The sequence below is a fragment of the Pollachius pollachius genome (genome assembly GCF_949987615.1).
Source record: "Pollachius pollachius genome assembly, chromosome: 9".
Lineage (NCBI taxonomy): Eukaryota > Metazoa > Chordata > Actinopteri > Gadiformes > Gadidae > Pollachius > Pollachius pollachius.
Window position 1 is genome coordinate 5,398,240 of NC_136942.1, and position 16,161 is coordinate 5,414,400.

Genomic DNA, 16,161 nt, shown 5'->3' on the forward strand with positions numbered 1-16,161 from the left:
CATGCAATGTGGTCACCAAAGTTGCATACATAAGACAAGCTTTTCCAATGAATAAAAAACAATTTTATTTGATGACACATGGAACAGTTACAAATGCTGCTGTTTAACGGTCGACTCGATACCTTACTGTACAGGAAAAGGCAGATTAAAAAGCGAATTCAACAAAAAAAATGTATTTTTCCATATAGATGAGTTTTAAACCTCGGGAATACTATGTGCTAGGGTTACCTGCAACGCGCATAACATTCTTCAGTTGTAGTACAACACCAGCACTGGCAAGGCAGTAGCTTGCGCAGTCATCTCCATAGCGGGCAGTGTCTCAACCCAACCAACAGCACAAACTACTACCTCAGCCAGTACATGGTCCACCGCAGGATTCGGGACGCGAGAAGAGAAATCATCGAGAGAACGCAAGAAATGCACAAAAAAGAAAAAAATCCCTCAACATAAAATGACTTCGGCTTCAGCTCCGATATAACACCAACATTCCCACAAGTCCTTGCACCAGATTCTTCCCCTTCTTCAGAGAGCAGACTTGAAATACTAGACGAGAGGAAACCCCGCCCAAAGCAGACCTCCCTCTTTCTCCTCCTCCTCTCACCGTTTTCCCCAGCTCACCCAGACAACCCGCGGTCCTTTCCCTCACATGACCTGAAAGACAACGGCATCCACGCCCGCCTTTGGCTTCGTTATACTACCGTATGTCCAGCTTGAAAATGATGCCTGTAGAAAATCCAATGGTGAATTATATTTTTGTATGACGAGAGCTCCGCGGCACGCATACCTGTAATACTGGGAATCCACTGAGTTTAAATCCTAACCTCAGTGGTGATTACATGGGAAAGGTACAAATATTTTTCTCCAGAGCAATTGTAAAAAAGATCCAATAATGCATGCATATATATATATTTTTTATTTCTTTTATTTAATAAGATGGTGCAATATTGTGCCGTACTACTGAAATGTTGTATATTGTTCACAGTGTTTGGATGTTGATTCACCTTCATTATCTTTCTCGGATGAAATGAATATCAGTGTTATTGTAACACGTCAGTTTGCAATTCATCGTACAAACAACCATAGGATAAATCCATTAGTGAATACCCTCTGCAAACGAACACTGCCAAACTATTAATTGCTCCATTCATGAGATTTCTTTTTAAACAACTGCATTTTCCATTGATAATATCAATTGCAATAATAAAAACACTTTGGATGTGTCTATGTATGCAAAACATCAGAGCCAAACAAAGAGCAATAGTTCACAATCAAGCAAACATGGCGAGTTGTTCGTAGGACTGTCCCATTTATTTTACGCAGACAAGAACATCCCTTCCTCCAATGGCTGACCAATGATGACATGGAATGTGACAGTAAACACTGCTTTTTCTCTTGCATAAATCCCACATGGTTGAAAATGGTGCAAAAGTCTGTTCAGTCAGTAAAGCCCAAGTATCATTATTATTATCATTATTATTTTTGTTTTAATTTAATTACATCATGACCACCACGCCACACACTGTACATAGTTTCCTCAGTTAGGAAAAAATAAAACAATTCTCCAGAGGACATTGCGTTTCTCTTGTTTCTGTCACCATGGCTCGGGTTTGCTGGAGTGAGTTTCTTTCCTCGGTGTGAGCGTTGGAGCGAGAGAGGCGGCGTCCTCTGTGTTTTAGTAGATCAAGTCGTCAGATGTCAGTGCGGTACGAGCAGGCTTCACGTCTGACATGACCGCGGGTCACTTCGGATTCAGAGTCTGTCCACATGATGTGGGTAGTTTGTGTTTCTGTGTTTGTGTGTGTGTGTATTTATGTATACCTGTGTGTGTGTGTGTGTGTGCACGTGCGTGTATACCTGTGTGTGTGCGCGTGTATACCTGTATGTGTGTGTATGTGTGCACACAAATGTTTGTGTGTGTGAGTGAATGTGTTTGTACCTGTATGTGTGTGTGTGTGTACGTGTGTGCGTATGTGTGTGTACGCGTGTATGGGTGTGTACGCACGCGCGTGCGTGCGTGTCTGTATGTATGTGTACCTGTGTGGGTGTGTGTAAGAGCGCATGAGCCAGTGTGGGATCGGGTCAAGAAAGACATTCATGAATGCTCCGCTGTAGAAAAGGAAGCAGAAACGCCAACCAGCGCCCGCCCACGGGGTAGAAAAGCCGGGCTAGCCTGGTCAGGACTCCCCGTTGTGAATTCTGGAGACGGGGGGCTGCATAAAGTCTTTAAAGGGCCCGAGGGCCTCCTTCAGGGCCAGGCCCACCTCAGACGAGGAGCAGGGGATGCACTCCACCAGGGTGGGGTACAGGGCGATCACCTGGGCCCACATACCCCCGTCCACTGGAGGCCAGGCACACAGAGGAGGAGCAGGAGGTGGAGGTGAAGGAGGAGGTGAAGGAAGGGGGAGAGGAGGAGGAGAAGGAAAGGGGAGGAGGAGGAGAAGGAAGGGGGAGGAGGAGGAGGTGAAGGAAGGGGGAGAGGAGGAGGAGAAGGAAAGGGGAGGAGGAGGAGAAGGAAGGGGGAGGAGGAGGTGACGGAAGGGGGAGAGAATGGCGGGAGGAGGAAGAGACGGAGGAGGAGAACATGAATTGTGAATCGAAAGCAATCAAAACATTTCCTTGATAAAATCGACTTGAGCATATGGGATTGTGGTGTTTTTTTTCCTCTTCCTTTGTTTAGGACAGAAAAGATTCGTTCAAGGACGGTTCAAAACTATATTTCTTTGTTGAGTTTTTTTTGGTTATTGAAAATTTCCCATCAGGCCATCGACCTTATTGGGTAAATAAACACGAATAGGCTTTCACAAATAAAAAGCATTTTGAAAATCAGTTCCCATTGTGCGATGGCATATTTATCTGAAATTGAATTTTTCAAATCTCTCGCTCTCTTTCTCTGTCGCCTCTACCCGTTCTCCACATCAACCTAATTCAACGGGCAATTTCAAACTCACCGTTTTCCGGCTGGGTCTTTTTCAGTGAATCCATCAAAGTGCTGATCGCCTTCAAGACAAAGATTATCTCGGTCACCTGTTGCCTGAAAAGAACAGACAGACGGACGGAAAGCACCACTGTGAGCCCAACACAGAACAGCAGGTCCCAGATAAAAAATAACCAAAGAAATGCATTTAGAAATTCCTTAGACTCCTGTGAATTTGTCACTGGGTTTTCAAATCATAAACAAACAATACAAACACATTATCTCATTACCATGTCAGAATGCATGAATAACATTCTCCACGTCTTCGCTCTTCAATATCGTATCCCCTTTTCATAATTTAAGCATACCGACGATGCCGCAAAACAGAATGGGAATGTATGCTTCTAATAAACAACATTTCTAACCACGCTTATTGTGGCCAATCCACGACCCACCTGGTCCCCTTGCTGGGAGCCAGTGTACTCTGGACTACATTACCCAGAGTAGCGAGCGGTTCATAGCGAGGATACGTCACTTACAGATAAATCGGGGGGGTGGGATGGACCAAGCCATACCTGGGCAGGGGGCAACGGCCGCTGAGCCTCTCGTCTTCCACGTAGCGGTGCAGCACGTCCTGGGACCTTTTGAGGAGCACGGAGAGGGCCATGCGGGAGATGTAGCCCTCCTGGGGGGTGGACACCTTGTTGCTGAAGGAGAACTGCAGCAGCGTCTCGAAGCACACCTTGGAGAACTCCTCCCGCATCCGCACGTCGATCTCCGCCTCTGCAAGAGGGACCTCTGAGCTTTAGCGTGAGATAATTCAAGGGGGAGTTTTGGTTCCGCGTTGACGCAACGCAAGGGGGCTGCACGGACCCGTTACGTCCTGGCGGACCCTCCTTGCATCATCGCAAGAGCCTGATGTGCGCCTCCAAAAAAATGTTAACCTTGCGTCGAGGCGACGCAGCAGCAAGGGCTGTGATTGGTCCGCTCACTAAAACCCGACGCAGAACCAAAACAGGTTTGGGACTGCGTCGAAGCGTCTGCGTGGACGTTGCGTTGCGTCGACGTGGAACCATAACTGAGCCTTAAGGCTATAGTGAGCTACATGTCATACGGTACCGCGAGGAGCGCCGTTCCCTTACCCGTGAAGGAGGAGGACTGTGAGTGGATAGAGCCCTTGTTGAGCATGGTCATGATCTGGCCCACAAAGTCTTTGGGGATGAAGTTAGCGAAGGGCAGCACTTCCGTGCTGATCAGCTGCACTACCTGGCAGAAGCAGAGACGGCGGAGAGGGCATCAGAATCAACGCCGGCACCAGCGTAGCAAGAGGTGCTGAACCGGGTCACAGTAGTAAGGGTCCTTACCTCTACGTCGATGGCTTCGTTCTTCTGGAACTCCTGGATGGATAAGTTATCCGGAGGGGTGCTGTAGAAGGACCGACACATGCACAAGAGCCATCACCAAGCTGCTCCAAACATCCCCTTCAAGTATTCTAGAATTACCGTTTACTTTTTTACCCAGAGTAAGCATTAATTTCACTAAGAAGTAGGTTACGGGTTTACAGGTAGACTGTGACCCTTGGCCTCAAACCCACAACCCCTTCTGCTGACCCTCGCCCCTAGAAGCCCACCCTGCCCCTCTGTCTAAAAACACTCCGTCCGCGGGGTCGCGCGGGAGGAGAAACACACCTTTTGGTGAACAGGAAGTCTTCGAAGGCGTGGGCCAGCTCCGGCCACATGGTGTCAAACTTCCCGGATAAGGAGTGCTGGCGTGCGACCGGCAGCCCGATGGACAGCACCTTGAGCAGGGACGAGACGGCCAGCTGCCAGGTGGTCTCCGACGGGCAGGAGTACTTCAATCCCAGGGGGATCCTCAGGGTCTGCGCATGGTTCACATAAGAAGAGGAAGAGAGAGAGTGAGCGTACAATGTTGCATATATTTGAGTCAATAAAAGGTAAACTTTCTCCTCAGTTGAGGGTTAGCCAACACTCGGAAAGGTTTCATTTTAACTCAATTGCTCTCTATTTCACCTTCTACCGTTTACCTATCAGAACACTTTGAGGCATCCTACTTTACGGTTCTGGGAAGCCTGCTGCTTTCCTGCAGCCGCGTCTAAGAGCACCACTAAAGTATTCACTCTCAATGTCAATGCATTAGAAGAGGTTAGGACGGAAGAGCCGACACTGTAAAACCCGGGCGATACATTCAACATAAGACACCATTCAGTTTAGAGTATGATATAGCAAGCCACAGTGCACATGGCAGCTCAGGCGGAAGAAGCCTTAAGGCTTACTGCTTATCAGATGATATAGGCAGGATGGTTGATGCTAAGCAATGGCTCCGTTAGCAGCCCATGGAGCCAATGGAAGAGCAACATTGTAAAAGACCAAAAGACAAAATAATCATTCCATGCCTTATAGTTCAGAGATTTCCACATTCAGTTCGAGATTACGGAGGACATGTTAAGGAGAGCTTGGGACACAAGAATGTCATTGCCAGCTAGGACTGCTTGCCTGTTATATTGTGCATTTGACAAATAAACAAACTTGAACCAGAACGATACCTTGACGATGTTCTGCAGAACCTTCTCGCTAATGACGGCCTTGTGGCAGGCGGTCTTCTGGTACAGGTCCACCACCACCTCCAAGGATCGCTCGGCGAAGGGCACGTAGTTTAAGGCCACCCATTCCGCCTGCAGAAGGCAGCAGGAGACATCAGCGGTTACGGAGGGCAACCCAAACAGAGGAGGAGAGTTAGTTCATCTCTCGCTATAAGTCAAAGCCCACATTCAAAGCAGCAGTAAAAGACACACTCTGGCTGGGCAGAGCTCTGGCGCTTACAGATAACTACTTTTATTTGCACAGGATCAATTTCATTTAGTTATTTGTTGCCGCTATATAATGATTATGAATGCAACAATGGCTACAACAACCCACTGTTATAAAGTGTGTCTTTAAGCATGACCATTAGGGCTGGGCGATAGGAAAGGATTACGCTCATCATCATGATAACCATGGGACACTGGACATGGGACTGGTGAAATACGACCCATCTCACATGTTTTGAAAACATCCCACTGATAGGAAATCTTACTATATATAAGAACAAATGGAAGCTATGATATCAGAGCAAAAAAGGACTTCATGGATGTTCATGTGCTTTAAAAAAGGGGGAATTTGGATTCAACCATATGTAGTTTAGCAAAACATTACTGTGTGATAAATCTAGGATGCATTACTCATAATCAGAATAAGTCACCGCTGCAAACAATAAAAACAAGCAACCCTAATTTACATCTGGTCATTATCGCCCATCCCTAACGAGAACACAACAGAACAAAATGGGCACATGTGACACCACCCAAACGCAACCAAAATTAAGACAGGAGGGGAAAGCACCGGACACGTGTAGCTGTGCACAGGAACAGGAAACGCATCATCGGCTTGGCGGCAGCCGAGGTAAACTAGTATCTGTGAGTGGGTGAGCAATGTAGGCGAGACATACAAAAACAGAAGCCTACCATGCAGTGAAACAAACCCTTACCCAGGGAGGGTAGCAAGGTAGATATAGCTAGGCGACCACACAGAGCGATTAGTGGTAGGTCAATACTAATAGAGAGATGGGGGGGGGGGGGGGGGGGTTTGGGGGGCTGTGTCATGTGGTGGAACTCACCGGAGCGAACAGTTGGATCTATTAAAATGATTTCAAATCGTCCCGCGAGTCAGTCCCAGAGAAACACAAAACGAGAGAAGACCTCCATTAAACAGTGAAGATGTGCAATGGGGGGTTATGGTCTGGGATGGATGGGTCTGGAACACATTGAGGAGTAACTGTCGGATGGAGCCAGCGACCAGGAACATCTGTTTGGCTTGTTTTGGACTTTATCCGAGCGCTTTGGGTAAACCTGCTGTACGCACTCTCAAACCAACACATGTCCACACGGTGAAGGGTCTGCTTGTGATTGATAACTGGCCTACATGGCCTACATGGCTCCGAGGCAAACGGGACGGGGGTCCTCGGGAGCATGTATAGCGCTAGCATTCGTTTGCTTTCAAGCACATCAAGTGGTTAAAGGTAGAGCCAAGACAGAGCTGAGGTCAGCCCTGAAGCTGCTGGAAGAGACACTTGTTCATAAAAACAAATTAATAAATACATCAAATAAAAAAAACACAAATGGGAAGTTCTGTTCTCTTTGGAGAACAATGAGGGAGGTAAAAAAACAACTTTGAACGCCCAAGACGAGGAAAGGCTTCTAAGTTGAAGTAACAATGGAAGAGAATTTGATTGAAGATATTCAGTTTTCTAATGAATAAGGCAATCAAACTCGAGAAACCCTGCTCCCTCCCTGTGGAAACGAAATGATGTTCCTCTCTTTTGTGTTTGAAGCGAAGACACTTGACAAACATCCACAGTCTCCCCTGTAGGCCTCCGTGCGCAGTATGCCTCACCCCTACTGGTTCCTTAATGACACGTTGCTATAATTCAGTGCGAGTAGCTCGGGATAAAAGCATCAGCTTAATGACTCAAACAGGTACATCTTGCTGGCATTTGGAACAGCTACAGAACGGTGTCGAAAGGAAGTCCGTAACATGAGTGGTGATCTGAAGGCACGCCGTCAGGGCCCTCTGCCAAGGATCAGAAGGAGAGACCGTACATCTACTAGATCTCGTGTCTCCCAGATAGTGCCCAGCCCTTCGGCGGTGTGCTCTATGTGTGTGTGGGCGGGCGGGTGGGTGGGCAGGAATGTGCACGCACGCGATGCCTTGACCGGCGAACCGGAGGTACGTTGTTTTCTTTAGCGATAAGCTGGACGGAGAAGGACCATGACTCACACACAGAGTACATAGACGGAAATAGACAGTCAGGGGAGAGGGGGAGAGGGAGAGAGGGAGAGAGAGGGAGAGGGATGGGCTCAACAGGAAGTGTCTTATTCCCCTTCCCGGTCCCTGGGGGCCCCCCCACTGAGTTCCCAGCCCCCCCTACCTGGTTGTATTTGGCATTGGCCACGTGCTTGGTCTCCATCTTGCCGTACTGGGGCGGCTTGCAGGAGAACTCCACGAAGAGCAGGAGCTGCTGGAAGATGGCCGGGTACATGACCTGCAGGCTCTCAGGGCCCACGCAGATGGCCTGCAGCAGGGGGGAGCGACAGAGAGAGAGAGAGAGAGAGAGAGAGAGAGACACGGAAAAAAGAGAGAGGCAGAGAGAGTGAGAGAGAGGCAGAGAGCGAGACAAAGAGGGGGGCAGAGAGCAAGATACAGAGGGGGGGAGAGATAGAGGGAGAGCGAGAGCATGCCAGAAAAAGAGAAAGAGAGAGAAAGAGCAAGAGAGATGAGTACAGAGCGAGGGAGTGAGCAAGAGAGAGTGCAGAGAGAGCGGAAGAGCGAGCAAGAGAGAGTGAGAGAGGCACGAGAGTGAGAGGGAAAGGTAGAGAGAGAGATAGAGAGAGATAAGAGAGAGAGAAACAATGAAGGAATGAACACAATCCAAACGGGGCAGGCTTGCACTCTTATGATCAAATTGATTAATATGAATCAATGAAAGTCCATCACTAGAAATGTCTAATGATGAAAACAGTAATTCTGTGATAAAAGGACGTCGTGTTTTGTTCAGTTGAAGTGCAAGTGGCCCCCTACTTCAGCGGAGCACTGACTGCCACAAATCTCCTGAGTGAGGAATTATTCAGCACTGAAGTCCATTAAACAGCTAATTTACCTCACGCACTCCTGTCATGTTTTAAAAAACTGCGTCGCGGTGACGTGAGGTGCGCCTTCACCGAATTCCATCTTCACTGAGATTCAGACATTCAGTGAACGCGTTGCAACCCTGACGCCGCTCCTCCCATAGCACAGGTACAGCCCCAACCCGAGACACGTGAAAGTCATTTTAATTGCTCTGGCCAGTGCACTAGAAGGGATCGCTGTGCGACCATGTGGTCGAGTGGTGGGAGGCTCAAGCCTGTTCATACCAATAACTAATACTCAAGTTATGAAAATAATTCAAGCAAATAAAACAGTAGGGTTAGTATCAGCATGGGAAGGTGGTCTCACATCAAATGGACATCGGCCCCCTCCGAGGGAGGGAGGGATACCGAAAAGGAATTCATCTTGGGGGGCCCCCGTGAAGACGAAGGGAACCCCAGGGCCCCCCCGGTTACCTTCTGCAGGACGTCCAGTGCGGTGAGCACGGCCTCCTGCAGGCTGGTGAGCACGGCCTCGGTGTAGGAGGGCAGGATGAAGGGCGAGGCGTCGCTGCTGATGGGCACCGACACGGCCCCGTGCAGGATCACCCCCAGCTTGCGCAGGTCGTCCATGCTGAAGCCCGCCTTGATGTGCTGGTAGAGCGCCGGGAAGATCTGGACCAGGGCCGTGAGGAAGGGCTGGCTGGGCACGAACGAGTGCTTCTCCGGGGGGGCCACGGCGGCGGCGCCGGCGGCGGGCGGGGGCCGCGTGCTGTCCGTGCCCGTCCGGAACCAGGTGTTCCACGCCGACCACCACAGCGCCGAGTCCTCCAGCGCAGACTCCTCGCCGGGGGGCGGGGCCTGCGGGTCGGCGCCGTTGTAGCGCGTCAGCCGCTCCACCAGCGAGTCGGAGCGCACCAGGGGTCTGCCCGGGCCGGAGGCGGAGAGGGGGTCGATGAGCACGGGGGGCACCCCCAGGGAGGCCAGGGCGTCCATGGGCCGGTCCGAGTCTCGGACGGGCGTGACGATCTGCAGGATCTCCTGGAAGCTCTTGAGGGCCGCCAGGGAGACCTCGTTGTTCTTGCTGAGGGCGGCCGACTGGATGTGGTCCAGCAGAACCTCCCAGGCCTTGAAGAAGTCTCCTGGAGGGAGAGAGAGAACGAACGAGAGAGAGGGATCAGAATACAGAACGTGTGTGCCGTAGTGGCGCCCGCTGTGCAGAGTTCAATGCGATCCATTTTGCTCGATTATTTGCTCGATTGTTAGAGGAGGAAATGTCAGGAATATAACTTTAGATATTTGTGAGTTAGCCTCACAAATATCAACAAACCTTTCCCCAGATAGGCACCCTGCTTCTTCAACATCCAAGATATTTTTCCTAATAGGCAAGTGACCTTCCTATAAGCAACAGTATACACGCCATATCATCTTCACCAGATGAAGCCCCCTGCTAAGATAAGACCCTGGGCGACCACACTCACCGAGCTGCTGCAGCAGGTATCTCTTGGTGTTGAAGATGCGCGCCACGCCCGCCAGCGTCAGCACCCAGGTCTCCGCCCACTGCTTCTCCGCCGTGTCTCGTGAGTGGTGGATGAGTATGTTCCCACCCCCGGACTCGATCTTCTCCTTGTCGGCGGTGGTGGAGGAGCGCCTGACGCAGTCCAAGAGGTGGAACAGCACCTGCGAGACGCAGTTTCAGAGTTGACGAGCCGGTAGAACACAACACGGTCACCGGGAAACCCTAAGGCCACGATCCGTTGACTGTCCACCAAACGTTGTTTTTAACGGGCGGCAGTAGCGTTGCGTGAGTGTCGAGGTGTCCCTGAGCAAGGAACCCCACGCTGACTGCTCCCGACGAGCTGGCTGTCGCCTTGCATGGCTGATGCCGCCGTCGGTGTGTGACTGCGTGCATGAATGGGTGAATGTCAGGCGATACTTTTCAGCGCTTTGGGTGGCCACTGGTTCGAAAAAATGCGCTATATAAATGCAGTCCATTTACCATTTAACGGTTCACCGGTCAATTGTTGTCCGAGTTTGCCGTGTTGTTGTAATCGTTTTGTGTTCATTGTCTTGTTTGTCACGGTTTCAGAACGTTATCGTCATCCCCCTTTGTGTTTGTATCGAGTCGGATCGATACAATCCGACTCGATACAAACACGGTTTTGGTTTCAAAACGTTATCGTCGACCCGAAGACGGAAGACATGCGTCTTCCGTCTTCGGGTCGACGATAACGTTTTGAAACCAAAACCCTCGACAACGACGAAATGGAGGAGGTGGGCGGAGGTCCAGGCGCGGCCTTACCTTCCACACCACCACGTGCCAGGTGGCCTGCTGCAGCAGCGTGCCGTGCGCCGCGATGGTGGAGAACAGCGTCTGGCCGGCGCTCTTGCGCACGGCGGGCCGCAGGTCCACGCAAAGCTCGCCCAGCTTGGCGTACAGACACAACCACAGGCAGTCGAAGGGCGGCGCCGGGTGGAAGGGCCGGTCGAGGGTCTCGCCGCGCTCCCGGGCCTGCTTCTGCACCGCCGCCTCCTCCCGCTCCAGGTCCAGGGTGATGGCCTCCCCCCGCTGGAAGAAGTAGTCCGAGATGTTCCACTGCGGAGGCGGACGGGAGAGACGACGGAGGAAAATAAACCGAAAAGAAGCAGATTTTAAAGGGAGCCGCAGACATCCGTACGCAATGTTCACATGACAGGAGGCGGGGTGGTTTGGGGTGGTTTCCTAGTAGAAGCTTAGGGAGTTTGACTCCCTAAGGCCCCGGAAAGGTTTTAGGTTTGATCCCCCCCCATATCCGCAGCCTCACTTGTGGGCGTCTCTGAGCGAGACGCCTAACCCTCGACCGGCTCAATACACAACGCGCATCTCTGAGTTCAAAAAACACTCATTTAGAAAAAGAGAGGTATTCGTTGAAGCAAGGGGTTGGAGAAAGGCCTCAGGCAGCATCGCTATCTTATTACCATAATGTAATCTCACATGGGTTGTGAATAAAAGGAAAGCAATGAGACCAAAGGTCGATAACGGGTCTCGCACGTCTTCAATACTGTGCAGTATTTGTATGAAATATCTATGGTGAATGCCAGGATAATTAACCAGTGCGCTGTGAATTATGCAACATTGATTTGGCAGCAAGACTGCTTAAAAGGTGTTTAAAAACATTGAATGAACCAATACTGGCTCGGTGTTGGGAGAAAAATGTATTGGCCTGCTCACAAGTAACAATCCTAAAAGAATAAAATCGCCACTAGGAACATTATCTTTGCCATAGTGCGTTCGTTCGTCAAATTTTGCAATAAACCACCAAACAAATCATTTTGACCATCCAGGCAGGTTCACGAAAGCGGTGTAAGCCCTACAGTAGGTCATCTCCCAGGCAACCATTTGAACCACAGGAATCATAGCAAAGTTGATGATGGAACACATTTCAGGCGCTATTAGTTTTCAACCCCTGACCACTGTGGAAAATATATTGTCGGTTTTTGTGATTCAGCAGGAGTTTGCCTCTACAGAATGATACATGATATGTGTCCTTCAGGAGTAGTAAGGGTTTAGTAGCCTGCCTATTTCCAGACCAAGCTCAATCGTAGATTGCACGTTGGTTGGGGGAAGCTGCTGTCATTTTCTTCAGCGAGGCGTGATCGACGCGCCTAGTTCAAATGACTCTGTTCACCGTTTGCTGCTTGTCGTCGCTTCCATGTCGTCATTGTGTTAAACCAGCCAATAGCGTGCCAGGGGGAAAAGCCAGCTTGGTGATTGGCTCCCGCAAAAGCGTATCGGAAGCAGAAGGAATTGTATTGCTCTTCTCCAGACACTTCTGCAGGGCGAATTCAAATCGCCGGCAGAATAGGCTGGGGGTACCCAGTCTAGGGGTTAAGGGTATCTTGCTCACTCCTAGCTTGCTCAATTTCCAATGAGAGAACAGGGAATTCAACCAAAACCATTCAGTTGGCTTTACCTCCCGTAAACACCTCTATTTCTTCTTCTACTACTACGACAAGATCTGTGTTTTCTCGGCTACCCCTAGCATTCACATGTTCCCTCTTCATCGCTCTCATCTCACCAGCAGCCCGATGGACGTCAGGCTGATGTTGAGCTCCTGGTTCTGCAGGCCGAAGCTGCCGGCCACGTCCACCACGATCTGGAGGCACGTGCAAGGCATTGTGGGTAGGAAGTCTGTCACCACCAACTGGAGGCACTGGAAGGCTGTTCTGATCAAGGACTCCCTGCGTAGGGGAGGGCGAACCAAGGGAGAACGTAGCGGTTATGGTGCCGGTGCGAAACGTGTGTATTGCCTCATACATTAGCGATAGAAAACGCAGACTTGTCTCCTTTTCTGAAGCAAAAACCGTTGACAATCATCTAGTCTGCGGGTCTATTCATCATTCGATACAAGTTAGCTTTTGTAGCTCAATGTGAGCAGTAATGGCATGAACATCATTTAAAATTTACACAACGGAAATATCTGGCCAATGACGAGAGCCACCATGAAGCTTCCACATGTATTGGTGACAAAACAAAAAGACTGCGGAGCCACTTCCCAACACACGGTGAAGCTCCAACACATAATGTAGGTACACGCACCTTTAAAATGTCCCCATATTAAAAGAGACCACTGGTCTGGTCGGTTTTCTCCGCCATCCCTCCCCTCCCAGAATCCGCACTGATCCCCCCTCCACACGCTAACCGCACTCACCCCTGGTCGTTGCGGATGGCCCCTATGACCCCGAGGACCAAGGGCCAGCCGGGCCCCAGGCTGTCCCCCTGGCTCTGGAGGATCTGCAGCACGCTCTCCAGCTGCTTCTGCCTGATGTCGGCATGCAGCACGTTGGACAACTCCTTCAAGGGGCTGAGCAGCAGCAGCTGCACCCGCTGGGGTGGCGGGGAAGGAGGGGGAAAACGTTGGAGGAAGAAGGGCGGGAAATGATGTCATGGATGGGTGTGGTTTGAGGCTGAAGAACCCAACAGGGGCCAGTATTGATTATGCACGGTGAGATTGAAAGAGGCAATGGTCATCAACCTAGTGCAAAAACAATGTAAGTTCTTGACGCTTCCGAAAAAGTATACAACCACGATTAAATTAGTTTATGCAATGAAATTCATGCAAAATCTTTTTTTTTACAAAATTATATTTTGTTAAAAATAAATGTACGGACATGCACATATTTGGTTGTCTCACGAACAAGAAGACAAAAATAAGATGAATGCGTTTTGTTTTTCGGTCTAAGAGAGACGGACAGGAGCCAAGAAGAAGAGCTGTTGAAAGTACAGATTCAGAACGTGTTGAACGCTACCCCAGTCCCAATACAAATCCATGGTCTTAAAAGCACTGCGGACCATAACCCTGCCCGAGTCGGCTATGGATCTAGGCAGGTGAGCGTTCAAGGCTCTTTGGAGAACTCGGATGAAATGCAACTCAATTGGCAGCTGAAAGAGCTAGATCGATATGAGAGTGTGCCGAGAGAAAACCTGCACTGCCGGGTGAAACATTACTTTTCCTTTTTGTCGAGGAATAATTTCTAAAGAAGCGAATAAAGCTCTCGTGGACCCAGGATCAGCATTTATTAGGTTTCTTTTGTATACCGAGAGAAGTACATTCAGCTAAGCATATTGTGGTTCTCCGTGGGATGAAATGGATCCGTTTATTCTACCACGCCTTTACTTTAAAGTATGATTCATGGTCTTACTCGTAGACATATAACAGTATCTTGATTTCTTATTAAAGGGGCCTTGTTTTGATTGTTTAGTTCAACAATATTGCCCTCTTCCAACCTTCCCTTTAAAACACCCAAATCGTACCAACAGCCCCTTAAATGTTTGCGTTCCTGTTGCATCAAGGGGGAGCTTTCCGCCAATGACCTGTCGGAAGTGCGAGTGTGTGGACGAACTGACCTGGTTGTGTGTCAGCGGCGGGTCGTGTTTGTAGGCCAGTCCTGCCTTGATGAGCGCCGTTAGGGCCTCCGCCCCCCATTCCCTCATCCTGGAGTTAGGGTGCTGGCAGACCTACACACACAAACCTGCTGGTTCACATCTGAATGATGTATTTGAGTTTTTATGCTCCGAAGAGCATGAAAGAGCTCCGATGCTCTGAAGACAAAATAATCGTCTTTTCTGTTTGTCTTGGCTTGCCTGCAGCCATACCACCACTGTTGATATCGATGTGCAAGTCAATAACTGTTTAAAGTAAACGTATTGTAGGTTTCTCACCAAGAGTAGCCAACAGGTACCAAGTCAATCCATTGCTGGCCAGTGTCAGTATCATTATTTTTGCAATGGGTAGGACTCAATGTGTTGGTGTGAGGGAGGTCATTGTAGCTGTAGTGCATCTACGGTCCCAGGCTATAGTGTTCATTTTAAGAGATCAGGTCAAGATGTGGTCAAAGCCTCTGAGCCAAGAAGATACAGAGTATGAAAAACACAAAACTTTCAACATGGTAAGGGGTTGAGTGGCAGGAGGATGAACTTGAAACTTGAACTTAGACTTGAAAACTTCAACTTGAAGAACTTAGACATTCAGAGCGAGAGATAGCGAGGGAGAGCAAGAGAGCGAAAGAGATAGAGCACGAGAGAGAGCACGAGGGCAGTAGTTTATTGTCCAGGAGAGGACCCCAGCTTACCTTCTGTAAAACACATGGGAAGCAGGAAAGAGGAGAGAAGATGAAGAAAATACTTTATCACATTTAACTTGTGAAACACATTCAACCTTTCATAACGGAGGGAGTTGGTCTGTAGATGAAGACCAACATTAATCAAGTACAAGATGACCAGAGCATTATGTCAGACAATTAGACAAGACAAACAGATATACAAATTAACATTTGTAATTTGGTTTGAAAGGCCCGGTTTGGTCATAAGCACCAGTTGTCAAATAAAGCCATACTTTTATGGCATTATAAACTGTTTCGGACTACCAATAGCACAATTAAGAAAGTATACAAGTAAGAAAACATAATGTTTGGCAAAATTACACCATCAGGGAGACGGAGACGGAAACAGGGACTGAGAAAGAAGAGAGAGAGAGAGAGAAAGAGAAAGAGAGAGAAAGAGAAAGAGAAAGAGAAAGAGAGAGAGAGAGAGAGAGAGAGAGAGAGAGAGAGAGAGAGAGAGAGAGAGAGAGAGAGAGAGAGAGGCTTTACCTCTAGAAGGTGGCCGGTCAGAGGCCTCCACAGGATCTCGATGCGATCCATGTTGACCAATCCCGTCTCCAGCAGCTTCGCCACCGCAAACAGCGAGGGCTCCTGAGGCAAACAGGAAAAACACAGAATGCGAATAGACAAATAAATAAATACATATATACGAAGGTCCCTGACCTCTCTCTGGCGGAATGCTGGCAGTGTACATCTGTGCTGCAGGCGTGCATCTAGTGTACTGCTGTGGCGAAACACAACAGTGAACCAAAGTTCATCCAACACCACAGGATAGACTGTTAGACTGCAGATAAATGGGTCAATTATATCATCCTGTTACGATGTACGGTCATTAACATGAAGACGTCATGACGACATCATTACAAGAAGATCAATACTAGGCTGATGTCTTTTCAATCAGTTTTTGAATAATGTGTTAATAAAAAAA

At 49.1% G+C, this 16,161-nt stretch overlaps 1 protein-coding gene across 2 annotated transcripts in view; it reads right to left on the bottom strand.

Annotated features, from left to right (window-relative positions):
* Positions 1 to 940: 940 nt before the first annotated feature.
* The window catches only part of mon2 (MON2 homolog, regulator of endosome-to-Golgi trafficking), a 44,735-nt gene continuing 29,514 nt past the window's right edge, over positions 941 to 16,161 (bottom strand). The window contains exons 20-35 of one of the 2 annotated variants that reach the window (XM_079743409.1): positions 15,723 to 15,824; positions 14,479 to 14,589; positions 13,283 to 13,458; positions 12,650 to 12,812; positions 10,894 to 11,187; positions 10,073 to 10,271; positions 9,069 to 9,733; positions 7,898 to 8,041; positions 6,587 to 6,604; positions 5,478 to 5,606; positions 4,603 to 4,793; positions 4,279 to 4,339; positions 4,057 to 4,180; positions 3,490 to 3,697; positions 2,949 to 3,031; positions 941 to 2,338 (exon numbers count right to left, since the gene is read on the bottom strand). In XM_079743409.1, coding sequence (XP_079599535.1) covers positions 2,175 to 2,338; positions 2,949 to 3,031; positions 3,490 to 3,697; positions 4,057 to 4,180; positions 4,279 to 4,339; positions 4,603 to 4,793; positions 5,478 to 5,606; positions 6,587 to 6,604; positions 7,898 to 8,041; positions 9,069 to 9,733; positions 10,073 to 10,271; positions 10,894 to 11,187; positions 12,650 to 12,812; positions 13,283 to 13,458; positions 14,479 to 14,589; positions 15,723 to 15,824 — 2,832 coding nt within the window. In that variant the 3' untranslated portion in view covers positions 941 to 2,174. The remainder of the gene's footprint in view (positions 2,339 to 2,948; positions 3,032 to 3,489; positions 3,698 to 4,056; positions 4,181 to 4,278; positions 4,340 to 4,602; positions 4,794 to 5,477; positions 5,607 to 6,586; positions 6,605 to 7,897; positions 8,042 to 9,068; positions 9,734 to 10,072; positions 10,272 to 10,893; positions 11,188 to 12,649; positions 12,813 to 13,282; positions 13,459 to 14,478; positions 14,590 to 15,722; positions 15,825 to 16,161) is intronic. The other variant, XM_079743410.1, reaches the window with a different exon arrangement.